At 34.1% G+C, this 19024-nt stretch overlaps 2 protein-coding genes across 2 annotated transcripts in view; one reads left to right on the top strand and one right to left on the bottom strand.

The window, feature by feature from the left end:
- Positions 1–6587, top strand: part of LOC128219266 (uncharacterized) — a 32945-nt gene extending 26358 nt beyond the window's left edge. The window contains exons 13-15 of the mRNA XM_052927081.1: positions 952–1407; positions 2088–2229; positions 3086–6587. Of these exons, the coding sequence (XP_052783041.1) occupies positions 952–1407; positions 2088–2229; positions 3086–3263 (776 nt within the window). The 3' untranslated portion in view covers positions 3264–6587. The remainder of the gene's footprint in view (positions 1–951; positions 1408–2087; positions 2230–3085) is intronic.
- Positions 6588–8167: 1580 nt separating this feature from the next.
- Positions 8168–18949, bottom strand: LOC128217817 (enoyl-CoA hydratase, mitochondrial-like). The gene is made up of 8 exons (XM_052925220.1): positions 18832–18949; positions 14752–14943; positions 13966–14093; positions 13145–13244; positions 10515–10619; positions 9305–9424; positions 8714–8781; positions 8168–8537 (listed from the first exon to the last, which is right to left on the bottom strand). Exons 1-8 carry the CDS (start codon positions 18938–18940, stop codon positions 8472–8474), a joined length of 888 nt encoding a protein of 295 aa, XP_052781180.1. The 5' UTR covers positions 18941–18949; the 3' UTR covers positions 8168–8471.
- Positions 18950–19024: the final 75 nt, after the last annotated feature.

Here is a 19024-nt window from a genome sequence, read left to right as displayed (position 1 = left end):
CGTACCATCACTTCTTAATATTGTACAGATTGTATCTTAAAGTGTATGATATTTTTATACCCTCAAAGCCCTCGGAGGCATAATAGAAATTACACGGTCTGTCTGTCCTTAAGTCCATCCTTCTGTCCTGTCAGATTGTTGCTGTCATGTTCCAGCTTTTACTAATTCAATTTTTAAATTATTCAAATTTCAATTAAACTTCACAGAATTTTACAGCAGCATTTGAAGGTGTGTCCCCTATAGCATTTGTGCTGACACCACAAAGGACACACTTAAAGGTCAACTGAACAGTTGATGAGGAATTTCATAGTACTGAAAACATTTGTGTCAGCTGTAACTTTCATAATATTTTTCAATGATTTTTAATTTTAAATATTTAACTTAAACTTCACAGGCTTGTAGAGAAGCATAGGAAGGAGTGTCTTGAATAGACGACAACATTTCCAAAATGACGCTTTATTTGCATACAATTTGACATGCTTTTTTGAAAATCAACAATCAACTGTCATATTTTTTTCTTTTAAAGCTGCACTCTCACAAATATTCCATTTTTACAACTTTTTTATTTTTTGTCTTGGAAAGAGCAAATTTTTGTGTAAATATCTGCAAACCATGAAATTCAACTTTTGGTGCTCACAGGTCAATAATATTGCAATCTAAGTCAGAAGTCGCCCTCAAGGAAAAGTCCCCTAGCTGCAATAGGGTGTCCCCTGTTAGTGTTATGTGTTATGAAAAACACTGTTGTATAATACAATTTTCTGTATTTTCTACGGACTTAGCCATTTTGGACTGAAAAAACAACAACACAATTTTTGGACCGATTCTTTAGCCATTTTCTGTAACTACAACCGGTCCGGCTAAGTAAAAATAGTCAAAATTTGCTGGATTTTAGAAGCCCTGAATCTGACACTGAAAGAAAACAATTATCCTGTATTTATTGTTGTCCTGTAGATGCCCTCCCAAGGTGTGTGTCCACAGTGCTGAAAGACCACAAGGTAGCCCCTCCGTTATTCATGCAGAATAACCACAAAGAAGGTGATAGTGATGGCAACCCTGATCCATCAAGTAACATTAGAAACACAGCAACGTCACCTCCAAATAACCAACAAGCTCCGCCAGTGCAATCTCCAAGTTATTTCAACAACCCTCCATTCGATCCAGACAGTGTCCCAGATAACCCAAATCAGCGTATAGGTCATCCACCTTCACCAAAGAAAGACAGACCTCGTCGAAACAATCACATGACCAATGGTAGGAAGGGCACGGATGACCCACCAGATGGGGTGGGGGAGATTGAGGAGCAGGAATATGAGGATGTTCAACAGTGTGACCCTCGTGCCAACTTTCCTCCCAATGTGACGCTGGTTCCCATGTGTAATGTGGAATCCCCTGACAGCATGAGTACAGGTATGAACCCCCAACTAGCATCTTGCGTTTTAATATTTGAAATTTGGGTATAAAACCATGGAGTAGATCAGTATTGGAAATTTGGGTATTGAAACCATGGAAATTATCAATATTGGAAATTTAGGTATTGAAACCATGTACTGAAACCATGGAAAATATCAATATTGGAAATTTGGGTATTAAAACCATGGAGTAGATCAGTATTGGAAATGTGGGTATTGAAACCATGGAAAATATCAATATTGGAAATTTGGGTATTAAAACCTAGATAAGATCAATATTTGATATTTGGATATTGAAACCATAAAGAAGGTTTAAATACCATTAAGAAAGTTACCATTGCCTAACCATAAAGCTGCATTATGAAAATTTTAGTTACATAGTTGAAAAACACTGATGATTTTTTTTTTAAATATATAATAATTTATCTTTTACACTTTTATTTAAAACTTTACATGATTTAGTGTTACAGAATAAATTTTGTAAGAGACTTTGTGTTCAGGCATTGAAATTCTTCAAATAAAACTTATGTCCATAATTTAAACAAAAACTGTATCAATTTTGTGTGTGTATCCTAAACATAACAAGATCTGCAGGGTAAGCCTGTATTTCATGATAAGAAATTGCCTATCACCAAAGCCATATTGTTTGAACAGTAATTCTCATCAGTCATTATGTAGGTCTGATCAGTGACTTTGACGGTGATGGGATGTTGGACTACATGTCTGTACGGGCTCTGCATTATGATGAGCTGGACGCCGGCTACTGTATGCAGGGGATCAGCTTCTTCATAGAGATTAAAGTCGTTAGCCTTCAGATAAGGTAAGCTATAGACATTCAGGTAAGCTAAAGAGATTAAAGTCATCAGCATTCAGAGAGATCAGGGTAAGCTAATGAGATTTGGGTAAGCTAAATAGATTAAAGTCGTCAGCCTTCAGATAGGGGAAGCGATCAGGGTAAGCTAAAGAGATTAGGGTAAGCTTAAGAGATTAAAGTCATCAGCCATCAGATAGGGTAAACTATAGAGATCAGGGTAAGCTAAATAGATTAAAGTCGTCAGCCTTCAGATAGGGGAAGCTATAGGATCAGGGTAAACTATAGAGATTAGGGTAAGCTAAAGGGATTAAAGTCGTCAGCCTTCAGATAGGGGAAGCTATAGGATCAGGGTAAGCTATAGAGATTAGGGTAAGCTAAAGGGATTAAAGTCTTCAGCCTTCAGATAGGGTAAGCTATAGAGATTAGTGTAAGCTATAGAGATTAGGGTAAGCTATAGAGATTTGGGTAAGCGAAAGAGATTAAAGTCATCAGCCTTCAAATAAGGTAAGCTATAGACATCAGGGTAAGCTAAAGAGATTAAAGACATCAGACTTCAGAGAAGGTAAGCTATAGAGATCAGGGTAAGCTAAAGAGATTAAAGTTGTCAGCCTTCAAATAAGGTAAGGAAATTAAAAACTTTCTCATGATTTTTAGAAGAAGTTACTGATTGCCATATCCCCTGCAGAAAATAAGTTTATTGGGTTAACTTAAAACCTATTACTTAAACGCAAGAGACTTTTGTGGTAGACAAGATTGGATTACTTTTTTTTTTTAATCACTATGGAAATTTGCCTATGTTGACCTTTTTTGATTTATTGATCAACACTTAAAATAAGTTACACCGAACTATTTTCTTTACCAGTTATGAGACAGGGACCCTGGAAAAAGTGTTGTTACATGAGAAGACAAAGATGCCCATGCCTGACCCCCTCCACCCCATCACAGAGCACCCCACCCTCCTGCCTGTTGACCAGCAGACATGGACACAGTTCATGGGCAAAACACATGACTCTGTGTATACAAAGCCTGGTGAACAATAGAGTAACAGACTTTTGGAGATTATTGGATTTATGAAAGGCTCTATGTTCACAGACTATTATATTTATAAAAGGCTCTCTATTCGAGACTATTGGATTATAAAATGCTCTCTATTCGAGACTTTCAGATTTACAAAAAGCTCGCTGTCATAGACTATTGGAATCATGACACACTCTGTTAAGGACTATTGGATTTATGAAATATTCTCCATCAGAGACTATTGGATTTATGAAATGCTCTCTGTCAGAGACTATTGGATTTATGAAATGCTCTCTGTCAGAGACTTTTGGATTTATGAAATGCTCTCTGTCAGAGACTATTGGATGTATACTCTGTTAAAGGCTATTGGGTTTATGAAATACTGTTAATTTGAGACTGTTTTATTTATGAAATGCTCTCTGTGAGAGACTATTGGATTTATGAAATGCTCTATGTCAGAGACTATTGCGGAGTATTGGATTTATGAAATGCTCTCTGTCAGAGACTATTGGATATGGATTTATGAAATGCTCTCTGTCAGAGACTATTGGATTTATGAAATGCTCTCTGTGATGTGTACTTCTTAAAGATTTCTTACAAAATTTTATGAAACCAGATATATCATATATTGTGATATGTTGCTTTTACTGCTTTTATGCTATTTCTTTAAGATACTATTTTTCTAAAGACATTCATTTATTCAGCTTTGTCTTTATATGAAAAACTTGCTTTACTGTGAAAACAGCATTATGTTTTAATGTATCTGGTGATATCAACCTTTTGAGATGTGATATTGATATGCCAACTTTGTTTAGCTCCAAAGACAGCCCCTAAGTTTAATTATAATATATTATTTTGTGTTTTTGAATATTTTTCACTTGTTTATATTGTTGTGTTAATAGAAAACAGCTAAATCCCACCATTTGTGTGACAGTGACTTGTTAGGTAGGTTCAGGCAAATAGAATCATTTTGATCTTAATATTATTTACAATTTTTATAACATGCCTTCCAGTGATTTATCAGTGAAACGAAAATGATGTTAAACAGTGAAATAACATTTTGATATTTTTCATTGATTCGAAATTTACCTAAATTAAGTGTCAGCACGCTTAGGGCTGGGACACACTTTCAACGACTTTATATCTGACCTGATGTTACGCTTGCATTCATTTCTGCATGCTTTTCTACAAAACTACAATTAAATGTCATTGTATACCCTTTTTACAAATATAATAAAAACAAAATTGTTTGTTTCAGTGTCAGTTTGCGATGTATTTCACCTCCTGAACATCAAAGAAAATATTTTACTTGTTGCTATGCCACTAATGTGAAATACATATTTTGGTGCTCACTCTGTGAAATATATTATGATCTTCCACTGAAACAAACCATTATCCTCTATATGTCACTATACATATAATTATACAACATTTTGAGTGTTCAATATATACAAGTAAATTCTATCACAAAGGCATCAATGAAAAAGTTATAGTTTAGGAGCTCATTGTTTTTGGAACCTTGAAAGATTTTAAGCTATTATGGTTGATCATTGCCTAACTGTTGTACTTTAAATATGGTTGTCGTCTATCTTAGAAAGTAGCTTTTGTATTGTTATTAAGTAAAAGACAATGATTAAATAGTTTAGATTTTGTATGTGGATACATACTGTTGTATGTATATGATCTCATTGGTCATTTTTGTGATAATATTGTATTTTATTATATGCTTTCATGTATTATATAGATATTTATCAGTGAAATAAAAAAGTTATTTCACTGTTTCAAATAGTGTAAGAACATTTTAATATTTTTCACTGTTTTGAAAATTTTGGCCTGCTCTGACAATTCAAATTCGAACGTCATTGCGCACAGGGCTGGACTCAATTTCAACGACGTCATTTCAAATACAAAATTACAATTAAATGTCCTTTTATATCCTTTTTAGGCATATTATAAAAAGAAAAACTGTTTCTTTCAGTGTAGGATCGCAATATATTTAACCTCTTGAACATTAAAAGTAAATATTTTACTTGCGGCTCTGCCACTAGTGAAATATAGCTTTTTGGGTTCACTTGGTGAAATATATTACGATCTTATTCTTAAATAAACAATTATCCTTTATATTAAACTGGTATTCTTGATCGTCTGATATTATGTCACACGTTTCCTGATAAGATGGTTTCCATGTGTATTCATGAAGACTAGTGTTTACACGGTTTGGGGCTTGGCTTAACAGCATTCTATACATGTTTTAAAATATATATTTATCATCATTTTACCTCAACTTGACAAAGAAAGTTATTTTATTATACTAAATATATAATTTTATAATGAAATGTGTAGCTTGTATTAAGAATGGTACATACTACTGGTTGTATTGATTCATGCTTGATCAATATCTGGTCAAATTTCTGTCTCAATGATTGTCAGTTTCACTCAAGAAAGATTTAGAATGTTGACAATTTGATGGAGGTTTATTTAGGTACAGCTTTAATATCAATCAATGCAATTATCTTGAACTATAAAGTTTAATCTTGTCTGGGGTTTTTTGAAGAAATAAACAGTTAAAGTATTGTCATAGCTTTGAAGTTGTTGTTGTCAGTGACATCGTTGTCATACAAGAACTCAAGCCTTGACTCAAAAACTGTCCAAAATGTTCAAGTGAAACTTGGTACACATGTCGCAAGAGACAGTATATACATGTATAGTTCTTAACTCTGGCTTTAATTATAATGTCAAGACTCTTGTTTGATTGAAAACACAACTACAATAGATGGCGATTCTCCACAGCGGACTTGTTTAAAGAACATTCCATATCCGAGATCTCCTTATTTGATTTCATTAATGCTTGATATCTGTTTTAAATTGATTAGTTACTCTGGTACTAAAAACTTCAAAATGCAATTCTATTATCCACAGCATCATAGGCGCATGCTTTTACCTTTAAATAATGATAGTATCGATATATATTTTATTCTGTAAATTCCATATATGTTTTCTAAGTAAGTGAGATATTATACACAGTTTATGATTATATTGTTATTTACATATAATGCTTGTTTCATGATGGTCTTATTTAAATCAAGAGTGTGTAGTTTATTTTTCCTCCATCGTATAAGATCTGTCTCATCGTGATTTCAAGCAAATGTACCAGATAATTCTTCCATAGAGCGTTCATTCTCGCTACTGTTTGATAGCACCATATCATTTGCTTTGCTCTCTTTTGCCATATTAGTATATCTCATATGCCATTTGTACAAAAATGATTGTTTGTGGCTTGTTCTGAGTTTTACCAGTTATTATTGTAGAATTGTTTTTGTACTTTTGATAATAAATCTTTTATTTTTTTCAAAGATTTTTTTTTCATCCCAATGATAAGGGTTTGCTAAAATACCGTACTTTGGTGAGTTGCATAGGTAGAGACTTCTGGTTGAGTATCACATAAGAGCTCTCCCTATAAAGAATACACCTGATTTTAAAAAGCAGTTTTGGTTAAAAATAAAACAACTAATTTAAAAAAAAGCCCAAAAGGTTTACCCCCAGCTCTGGAAAGTCACCTGGTTTTTATGTACCCGAAGGGCACCATTTATACTTTGTAGATTTAAAAATGCAACTTTTTATAATGCAATTTACAGATTTAAAGATACAATTCAAAAAGATGCTATTCCAAAGTTCTACAAATTATGTGTTTTGATTTAATTGATATCTTTCATAGTGTTAAGATTGCAAGTGTTGTCCAAAGTTTTAGCTGAAGTTGAGTAAAATTTTTATCTAAGAGCAAATCAATCCTTAATTTAATAGTTGGTAGCTTTTAAATTAAAGCATGTCATCAGTTTAACCTTTGCTTTTAAATCATCTTAATGACTTTTGCCTGAGGAGACCAGTTTTCTCTTGGAGGTGCTGCTTTTTGTTTCCTCTCTTAAAAGTTATCAAAATGTTTCAAACTCAACTTAAAATGATAGTAAAAACAAAAAACAAGCTTTAATGAGTTTTAATGGTATAATTATAGTTTTAAAAAGCACATCAAACTAGCATGCCCTTTGAAGAAATGAAAACTTTGTGTTTTTAAATTGTACTGAGAATAGCAATCAACCCATCCGCCTTGGCAGTTTGTCCCCATGGTATCTGATCAAGAACTGAAGAACTCTTGTGCCCTTGAACCTCGAACTTGGTAGGCAGATAGTTTCTTGAACAGCAGATGACCCCCATTAATTTTCAAGTTTGTAGTTGCGAGGTCAGGGTCGTGGTGACATTAATCGGAAAGAACAAATTGCTTGTGTCCATGAACCTCAAACTTGGTAGGTTTGCAGATAACCCTTATCAATTTTTAAGTTCAGGGTTGTGGTGACTTTGAGCTGAAACCCCCCCCCCCCCCCCCCCCCCAGATTGCTTGGGCATGAACCTCAAACTTGGTAGCCAGACCGGTCATAACCAGCAGATGACCCCTATTGATTTGATGGTAGGTAAAAGGCCAAGGTCATTATGAGTGACTGTAGGATCTTATGTCCCAGAAACCTCAAACTTGCTAGGCAGCTTAGTCATGATTAGAAGATAACCCCTATTGATTCTGAGGTCAAAGGTCAATGTCATAACTTGAGTTGGAAAAGGTTTTTGGAACAAGTTTGTTTTTGTTGAATCAATGCAGTGAGCTTGGCATAGCTGTCACAATGGCGCTGTGTATGTGCGTTTTTGCGGACTGAATCTCGTCAGGGCTGTTTCTTCACCATGCATTATAGTAGTTAAAAAAAATCTAAATGGAAGATCACCAAAATGAGATGGCATGTCGGGCTCAATACCCGGGTTTGTACCTCAAAAGTCAAGGTCACGCTAAGAGGTCAAAAGTTAAAATGATCCTTGTCCAAGCTGTATCTTGACCATGCATAATAGGATTTTCAAAAACTTGCCATGAAGGTTCAAGCAAGACTAATGATTTTGCAAATTTATTTGTTCTCTTATGACATTATTAATCACACAGTTATAAAGCACTTTAATGAAATATGTATAACAAAAATAATTGTACAAAATTGTATCATTTTACTTTAATTGACATAAAGAAATTGAAATACACTGTGAATTACATGCTATTTCATGAAGAACTCAAGCCTCACTGTCACATCCATGCTATAAATGTCATTCTCACCACACAAAGAAAGTGACTTGCACATACATAATTAACATGTTATCAATTACCAATCATTCAGGAAACGCTCCATTCTAACTGTATAAGTTCATTATTTGTCGGTGAAATTTGGTTTTCTCTTCTCGGAGAACGCTGTCATTCCTTCTTTTCTGTCCTCCTGCAATGTGAAAAAAAGACGATCAGTCTATTGAAAATACCTTCAATATTAAACAACATAACACTTTTAAAAAGCTTTTTTGTATCTGCTACTTTGTATTGATAACCTCCCCTTTTAAATAAGCTTTATTTATACAGAAAAAAGAACACTGATAAATGTTTTTCATTCGTACTTACAGTTGCAAATGTAGCATGGAAGATCCTCTTCTCAAAGTGAAGACCTTCCTTTAGGGACAGCTCATAGGCTACAATATATACAACACAATAGTCAGCTCGAGCAAGCGATCAAAACAAAAATGAATCTTCTTTTGCCAAGTACTGAGACAAACATCTTAAATACAATGTTAGTACATGTAGCTTTATTTTGCCAAAAAGCATGGGTAACACTGGAAATAGGATGGAAATTGTAGGCTTAAATTAAGAAACATCTGTTCAAACAACTACCTATCCGTTACTGTTAAGAGTGTGTTTGAAATAATGAAAAAAAACAAGTCAAATTTCAGCATAATCAGAAACAAAAGCTGTCACACAAATGTGACTTACTCCTCCGAATTGGCGAGAATTAAACAGGGAATTAAAAGTTTTATATAAAATAATTGAATAAGTTACACCTGAACGTGATAGTAACAGGGACACATAGGCAAACAAACAAGACGGACACACTGAAGGACAGACAGTGTGTCTAATATATGCCTTTCTTCAGTGTCATAAATGGCTGCCACCATGAAAGAGAATTTCTTTAACACTTCAGACATCAATACTCCTTACAAGAATTGATGAGCTCCTTGCACATGGCGGTGGTGATCTTGGAGTAGGAGGATATTTTCTCTGCAGTCTTGATGGCCTCGTTCACCACCTGGTCCACCGGGAAAACCTTGCTCACTAGACCTTAAACAAAATAAATAGGGGACTTAGTCATTCACATTTAAATACATTCTATTTATGATTAAATTTACAAAAATAAGTTAAGTTTTTTTTACAAAAACCAGTAACAGGGCTCGAATTTAGCACTCGCACACTCGCAAAATGCGAGCCAAAATTGGAATATGCGAGTTGAATTTAAAGACACTCGCAAAAATTTGCAGAAAATATGCAACCCTTGAAAGAGAAATGAACATAATCGGTGATCAATTCCTGCACAATAGGTATAACACTAATTTTAGAGATGCCTACTTTCGTTTTCCGATAAAGATACAGAAATTGATGACGTAGATTAACATTATGCGCATAGGCAGGTACTTGTTACTATGTTGCAAGTACTCGTTACTTTGCAGTTTTGTACATTGGTCTTTCATTTCCATATTTGGCGGCGGTATTTAGCAATAATCGTATCGAGACACAGTCTGCATAATGATGAAAAGCAAAAAGATAAGTTTTCTCAGCGTGTTGATTTAAAATCGCTGATGGCGATGATAAATCAGTTCCCAAAAAGAAGCCAAAATGAAATAATATGTCCGTTTAAACTGTTTCGAAGTGAAAGAGGGAGTTGTACATTAAATTGACCATCAACACCTATGACAAAAGGAACATTTTCAAAATATTTTGCACAGACCAATACTCAGGCTTGATCCGACTTCCTCAGTACGTACTGTCAGTGTTACATATATGATGATATCGTTTAATGTAAAATTACATGATAATTCATTAAATCAATTAAACTATACCTTAAATCATTGTTTTCCATTCAATATAAATTTTGCCTAGCAAACACAAAAATTTGCCTTAAAAAATGCGAGTGAGTTTCTGGTTTTGCAAGTTGAAAATTTAAGCACTCGCAAAAAAAGTTAAATTCAAGCCCTGCAGTAAATACACCATTTCATCAATCAATCTCATTGGTGCAATGGTCCCTGTGTGTGGTCTTGTGCTATGGTAAAAACCAGAATACCCCGAGGAAATTGGTGACCACCTTACAAAACATGCACAAAGATAACACAATTTATAGGTTATCAAATACTTCAATACACTAGACAAACCATACCTGCCTTCTCAGCATCGCTGGCTGACATACGATCCGCGGTGAGAACCATCTCCATTGCCTTGGATTTCCCGATTGCCTTGCACAACCTCTGGGTGCCCCCTGCACCTGTAGTGAAATACATATGGTGTTAGCAAATAAGCAAGGTTGTACAGGTGTGCGCCCCTTAACAAATATAAGTGGCGCTTTAGACTTGTACCCCTTGCCAGCACCTTTTTCGGGAACACGCCAGCCTGACAAATACTAGTAACATTATCATATCATAATTGGAAAGTCGATGAAAAACACTTTTGTGGTATTATAATTATGTAGGAGGGGTCAACTCTATTTATTTTCTTTAAACTATTTATTAGGGATGCAAACAAATGGCAAAATTGATATTCGAATATTCGGTAATTCTTGCGATCGAATATTCGATTACCGAAATACATATTTTGGAAGATGTAGAAAACTACTATTATCATTTGCTTAAAATTAATAACCAGGGCAATTTGACCCTATTTGTCGTAGCGGCAGACCCCGATTTCCCCCAAATAAGCCTTTGAAAAAAACAATATATTATAAACAGACAAACAACAAAATCGAATAATTTCAATTCCGCTGCCTTTATATGTGAAAACATGGTGAAATTAGATGGATTTCTAGTCAAATAGCGTTTTGCGCCAACGGATGGTCTTTCCGTAGGACAAGCAGCGTCGTTCTGAGATTGACCTCTAAATTGACTAAATATAACTATGGAAAACCCAAAGCAACTCAGGAAATAGTAACATAATAAAACGAAAACATATCTGGATTTGACTCATCCAGTGTTTAACAATAAAGGAAATATTTCCTAAAACGCTATACTATACATTAACATTTCAAAGCATGAACATTGTATCGAAACATGGAAAACAATTTAAAGCGAATATATGTAACAACATTAATGTAGCACATGGCATTCATATCATCATGGCGATTTGAGCTACGTTGCAAAGCTTAATTTGGAGCCAAGACAAAACATTGGTGTTAAAGCTGATTCCTAGTCAGTTATTGTAAAAGTAGGGGGACTTTTAACAGTACCCGACGATATGTCCCTAAATGACATATGACACGTGTTTAGTGTATTGTTCTCACATTCACACCTCTGGCATAAGGGGCCAGTCGTTGTAAAAACAAAACAAACTTTATGAACAACAACAGTGTTGAAGGCAAAAGGTTTTTTATTCTCTTTATTGAGAATTAGTATCATTACTCTTTTTTCCAAATATTCGAATACCGATTTTGACATTCGAATACCAAACGTTTGATCGAATATTCGAATATTCGTTTGCATCCCTACTATTTATCTGAAAATTATTGAGCAATTCTCCCCATGTTCATCTAAAAGTCTGATTTCAATGACAGTTTACTTAAATAAGAAAAGACAAATAGCTTTACAATAAATTCATGATACCAAAGAGACCCAATAGTCCTCAGGTAGAGGTCAATGCTGTACCTATATATTACACATCATTTATCGGGTTCGTTTTTTTTTACAAAATTTAGAGTCAGTGACAAAAACGTTGAAACAATTTCTCGTGCCAATAACCACTTTTTCAATAATTATCCTAAAATTAAGAAAGAATGTCTCTTTGATAACTGTCGAGACGGAGGTTCAACTTCAAACCAAATAAAAATTATATTATATCATCATATGCTTTTCTCCAAAAAGTACAAATAAAAATGACTGTTTAAATTTTCCAAGGATTGGAGAAGAGTTTGAGGTTCTAGATTTTCAACAATTAAACTGTTTTGCTATTTTTTACTTCATCGGCTGTCCTCAATATAATGTACCATAACATAACTTTTAATCAAGAAGACAAAATTTACTTCTCTCTCACAGCAGCAATAACACAATCCCATTTACACATTTACGTCATGCCTATGATTGGCTTCATGACCAACGTGCATTACTAAAAGTATTTATATTTATAACTGATCTACCAACACCTGTGTATAGCTCCGTTTACCTCTCACATTCTCTTTGATGTATAAAAGCCTCAGCATGATTGAAACTTCTCGAGTGTTCAGATTTCTCACACAATAACAAAAACACAAACCTCTAAAAACAAACTTCAATTACTTATGACATCACAAATTTGGGATATATAAGAAGTATCTGATTAATTTTGGACATGTTAGCAGCATTATTTAAACTCATCTGGGTTTAATATATAACCTGCAACCAGACTAGGGTGAGATTTCACCACATCAGTCTTGAAGATTACGCTATAATTTTGAGACATATGGCTACTGGATGGAGAATGAGTGGAGTATTTCAACCTCATCCTCCACACTACTTGTTTTACTATACCATATATACCCTTAACTAATACACACAATTAATCAAGAAACAAGACACTGTCATCTTAGACAAGGTAACCATCTATACGCTTAACCTGGCCACACAACTAGTATATGATTATTAGAAAAAAGTTTATCACATTTTTTGTAATGCCAGGGGATAACTTGCCACAATCAATCAGGAAACAAAATACTGTCATCTTAGACAGGAAACCGCCTCTGATGCCTTATACCATTAGAACCATACTCATATATCAACACATCCTTTACAGCATGAACAACATGCTGTATATATCACGTTGGCCTACCAGGTACTGTTCCAAGTGTGATCTCAGGCTGGCCAAACTGGGCGTTCTCTCCAGCGTAGATAATGTCACACATCATCGCAATCTCACACCCGCCACCCAACTGGAAAAATAGAGAAAAAGCCTTTGTATATAAACAGACAAATCTACAAAAGCTATGTTTTTAAATAATATTATCTTCAAAACATTAAAATCAGAATTAAAGAGATTATATGATAATAAATTGAGATTAGATTTACAGTATTTGCTTCTTGTATTTTGTATTGTTTGATAAGGTCTTCCTTTAGCTGACAGTATATTTCGCAGGTTGTGATTGTATGCTATTATTAAGCCACAGGGAGACAGCTATTTCACTGAATGGGATGCCAGAAATTAAGCTACTGGGGAATAAGACAACCTTCCTTAGCAATTAAACCTTTCTCTGAATAGACCAGGTTTCTCAATAAGTTGAGGCTGAACTGTCTCAAATAGTAAAGTAGCCGACCAGCCTCTACTTATTCTACTTAAAATTCACTTATTTTTCCAAATTTCAATCAGCTCAATTGCAATTTGAACTGTCCGTTTCTTTTTAACACTACAGACTAGTAAATAACAGAAAAAGAAACTTCTCCCTACTTGGAAAGTCCAGCAGCTCGAGGGGTTAATGCGAAAAGAAAGGTTCTAAGTGACATAAAATAAAGAAGAAGATAGAACCTTTTTGCTTTCACCCCTCGAGCTTTATACCTGGATGCAATACATATGTATTAACTGCTGATCCGACAAAATAAAACATATGCCCCACAAGTTGATGCTATGCTAGTATGGTTGATATCTTCACACCCTACCGCATATCCGTTTACGGCTGCAATGACAGGCTTCTTAGATTTTGCCAAGCGATCCCAGAAGGAGAGAAAATCACCGTTGTACACGCCTGCAAAGTCTCGGTCCTTCATCTCTTTGATGTCAGCACCAGCTGGTAATGTAAACATGAACATGATAGTAAAATAATACACAAATTAAAATTAGCGAGTGTGGTTTACATACAAAATGCTAGGCCTTAAAACTGTTTCAATCAGCAACAGCTCCATTTGATATTTTGCTTACACCACAGAGCCCTGTACAGTCAAACCTCGTTGGCTTGAACTCCCAGGGACTGGCGAAAATACCTTGAGCCTTGGAAAACTGAGCAAAGTGGGAATGCTTACCTTCAGTTTAAAGACATTTGGTTCATTACATCTAATTTGAGCCATCAAGGAATACGCGTCGAGTTCGAGCCAACAGGGTACACCTACTGCCAATTAAGATGAGTTCATCACTACACTGCAATTCTTTTTGTATTTTAAGGATGACCTCAAGGGTACATGTACTAATTTAAGGATTACTTCATGGTTAATAATTTTAGAATGACCTCCGGGATAATATTTTAAGGATTACCTCCAGGTTAATATATCAAGGATTACCTCAGGATTATTATTTTAAGGATTACCTCAGGCTTAATATTTTAAGGATGACCTCAGGGTTAATATTTTAAGGATTACCTCAAGAAAATACCGAAAAGTTAATATTTTCAGCAGTCCATTTATTTTAACATAGATTTCTTTAATTACAGATGTCATTTACAACTGTCTTACCAGCAAATGCCTTATCCCCGCCAGTAAGGACAATACAGCCGATGTTTGCATCAGCTTCAAAAGTGTCCACAGCCTGTGCTACTTCCTTCATAAGTCCATCACACAGCGCGTTAAGAGCCTTACGCCGGTTCAGCTGAATAAAGCCAACATTACCCTTCTCCCCTTTCTTGTCTGTTATTATGTATTCACCCTCTGAAATCAAATAAAATCTGACAATTAGATTACACTAATTGATTTTATTTCAGTTTGGCTATGAAGACAGCAGTAAGCAGAAATCACCTCAGGTCATCTGTTTCCTGGAAAAAAAACAGTTCTAGCATCAAGAGTGTGCCCTGGAACCCACACCACAAAGTCTTGGTGCTAGTTTTGCCCACTGTGACATAACCTCGAATTTGGGGAAACTGCATAATTATAGACATTTTCTGCGGGGAAAACACTATAAACTAAGTGTTTCCAGACCTACAAATATACAAATGTAAATGGTAATAAAGTTTGTAGTGATGTTGTTAACATGGTTGTGTATAAAAGTTGAAACTGACAGTATTCATATTAACGTTAAAAATTTATGTCAGATGTCAAACCATCTCAATGATGCATAAAAACTTTGACGGACATTTTTCTGGACATACATGTAAGCAAGTTAAAATAGTTTTATTTTCAAGAAACATGAGAAACGTCAAACAATTATAAATGACTAAATTATCTTCAAGGTTACGGTAGAATAAATAAAGTTCAAGATAAGGGATTTATAAATTGAAGTAATTAGAGTACTGTTGTAAAGTTAAAAATCTGGACTTGGATTATTCAAAAATCTTTTGGGCCTTATAAATAAGCACTAATCATGGCAATATATATATTTAATAAATCCCTGAGATGGTTTGACATCTGACATAAATCAAGCACCTGATTGGTTATTATTATCAATATACATGTACATGTAATAAAATATTAGCTTGTATTTTGAATGATTGAAACTTAAGTGTGACATAAAAATGTCAGGTTCTGGTTGAGTTTAAAATGATTTTCTCTTCAGTTGAAAGAACCAGTACAAACATGTATACCGTTAATAAACGTGAGCTCAAGTTCTAACAGTGGGCAAGTAGTTTTCGGACAGCAGTAGGTCTTGGTAAGTCGTGATTTTCACCTTATTTGGGAAGATTTAAGTAATGCCTTATAAAATAATTAGGGATGGATCCTGGATACCAAATCAGTATCCTGATATTCGTATCAAGTATTCGAATACTATCCGGATACTCGTATCAAATTGTTTTCATAATAAGTAAATTTCCTATTATATGTCACCCACCTGCTGTTATTTGACATAATTGTCCACTTAATTTATAATTCGTCATATGGCAATTTCACTTTTTCATTCATTCTTTCTCAGTCTTAATAATTTATAATGTTATAATCAAAGCTAAACAACTCATTTTACGTCATAAAACTCATTATGAATACCACATAAACACCTCGCAAATTTGATAGTAACTTCGGCCGAGGTGGTTGCTTGGTTACTGCCACGTGCTTTCGAGTTTGTTATTTAACAGCAGGTTTCATGTTAAATGACGCTTTGATTATTTGATAGTCGATTGTAATTTTATTTCATTACATTGTTTGATTTAATGTAATACCTACAATTTCTGCGGTGTTTTGTAATGAAGGATATAATTGCGGAAAAGATAAGAAAACAAAAAGACGATCTGATTTTTCTTTATTTACATATCGTATGAAAAATAAAATACACTACACAAAATAAAACGTGAATAAATACTAAATAGGAAATAAATCATTTATATATTTGATAATTTAATTAAACACTGTACACACACTACTTTCAAGTCCGAAATATTCGAATACTTCACAACAGTTTTCATTCGATGTCGCACTTAATCGAACGCATGTTCTTGTTCAGAAACAAGATAGCGTCCACCATGTTACTGCTGAGGCAATTTCTAAGTTTGCTCAGTACCAGACCAGCAGATGAGAACACTCGTTCAGATGGAACAGAGGTAGCCGGTACGGCGAGGACATACTTGTGAAATACTTCCAAACACTTGAAGTCAATGTTGGAGGCATATTTCCGAAGTCGTGATACAGGAATAACGATTAATAATTCAAAACACAATTACAAGATGCAAAATGATGGAAATTTGATTGAAAAGTGAAAAGATAAACAAATTTGTTTTTGTATTTATTGTTCAGATAGCAATAATTTCTTCATGCATATTCATCAAAAATATGATTGGTCATTAATAGCTTTGATTGCACGACCCTTATCTTGTGATTGGACGATCAATTCATACGGATTAATGATCAATCCGTTTAATATCAACTAGTGCCAATTAGTGTCAATTAAGCACATCTGAGATCATAAAACAACAATTGTCATTGTAAACAAGGTCATAGAACTTCACAGGGTGCTGCACAAGGACATAATATCACGCCTTTTGCAAACACCCAATTAGCAGACGATTTGTGACACATACCCGCTTCGCGACAGACACTGTTGATCACCTGAAATATTTCATATGAAAAGTTTTATAACAAATGCTATGTCTCTGCTAAGCTATTTCATTGAAAGTTTAATTCTTAACGAATATTCGAATACCCATTTTGGTATCCGAATACTTGCGTGATATCCGGATACTCAGATATTCGCTTCCATCCCTAAAAATAATCAATCAGGTGCTTTAAACATCTCAACAGGTAAAAACACTTTTCTTCTTGTAAGGATAAAAAGAAGTTTAATACCAAATGTTTTCAGTAGTTTACAAAATCTGATTTTATTTCCCCTGAGAATCCTTATTGCATGTGTTTTTCAGTCTACTTCTGATCACCACGTACATGTCTGATATCAAGAAAAGCTAATTTCACATTTGATTTCATAAGTGTAAACCGTGATGCATCAAACAGGGTATGCTGGGCAATATGAATGTCATGTTACAACACTGTATTATATTTATAAACAAATTTTGATTATCATATAAAATTATTTAACATGAAATATGATGAAATAAAAACAAGATTAATTATAAATATAAAATGAGTATGTTATGTTTAACTTAATATGAAAATGTTTCACAACTGTTTTTCTTCAGTATGAAAATAAAAGATGTTAAAAAAATTATTGAAAAGTTACATTATAAAACAAATGGTAAGTTTTGTATTGAAGTAACAACTTAACAACTATTTCAATCCTTGCCAATCAAAGTCTATTGTCTACAGGTTACATTTCTGAACTGCCCTTTGAATGACATTTACCAAACGCTGTCAGTTTTGATTGCATGGACATTTTGAATGCAGACGGAATTCCCGTGTGTCGATTGGTTACAATGTTTTGCTGCCTATCATTTATTTCCCCATGCGTAAAAAGTTCTAACCCGTCAACATTGTAATGACGTCACCGAGCAGAATCTGCGGTTTAGCCAATCAATTGGGACTAGATATTATTTGTCATGTCTATTTTTAGAACGCAGTGTGGGATTTTTAGCCAATCAATGGGACTAGATATTATTTGCCATGTCTATTTTTAGAACGCAGTGTGGGATTCCAACGAAATTAATATTCGCCCCCATGATTTTTGGCCGGGCACGATCTCGTACCGGGTGAAAAATGTATGCCTGATTTTATTTTTTTGTGTGATTTACATGATATTTTACGTGAGATGGAACTCTAATACATATATATATATATATTTGCATGCCCCGCTCATCAAAGTTATTTTTATGACAAAGAACAAAATATAATAATAATAATAATAATAATAATAATAATAATAATAAAAATAACAATAATAATAATAATAATAACTGATTTAGATATTACTATTACACAAATAAAAAAAATCACGACAAGCATTTCCGGTTTTGTTATTTATTTAAGTATGTGCGCGAATAACAGTAAAGTCACTTAAAGTTAATTTTACTTTATAAAGTATCCGAAATACCTATCCGAATACTCTAACAAACGTTTGACAGTTCGTGAAATTGGGTGACAAAAACATGACCTTGCAAAGATAAGATTGTGTTGAAAAAACAATGAATTGTCATTCGTAAAAGTCTAGTCTTATATAACACTTACGTGTCGCCATACATCTTGCAATGCCAAATGATGTAAGATTGCTCTTAGATTGTGCTGATTTCAGAAGAAATTGACCAAATACTCGGCGACCTAGATTCAAAGACGCCATTTTTAGTACTCTCAAAATAAAAGACAATCAACGTCTTGAATACTGTTATTTTTGATGGAATCAAAGTTTTTTCAGCAAAATTCC

The sequence above is a fragment of the Mya arenaria genome, chromosome 2, assembly GCF_026914265.1.
Source record: "Mya arenaria isolate MELC-2E11 chromosome 2, ASM2691426v1".
Taxonomy (NCBI): Eukaryota; Metazoa; Mollusca; class Bivalvia; order Myida; family Myidae; genus Mya; species Mya arenaria.
The sequence above is the reverse complement of the archived record's forward strand: the minus strand, read 5'-3'. Positions and strand labels throughout refer to the sequence as shown.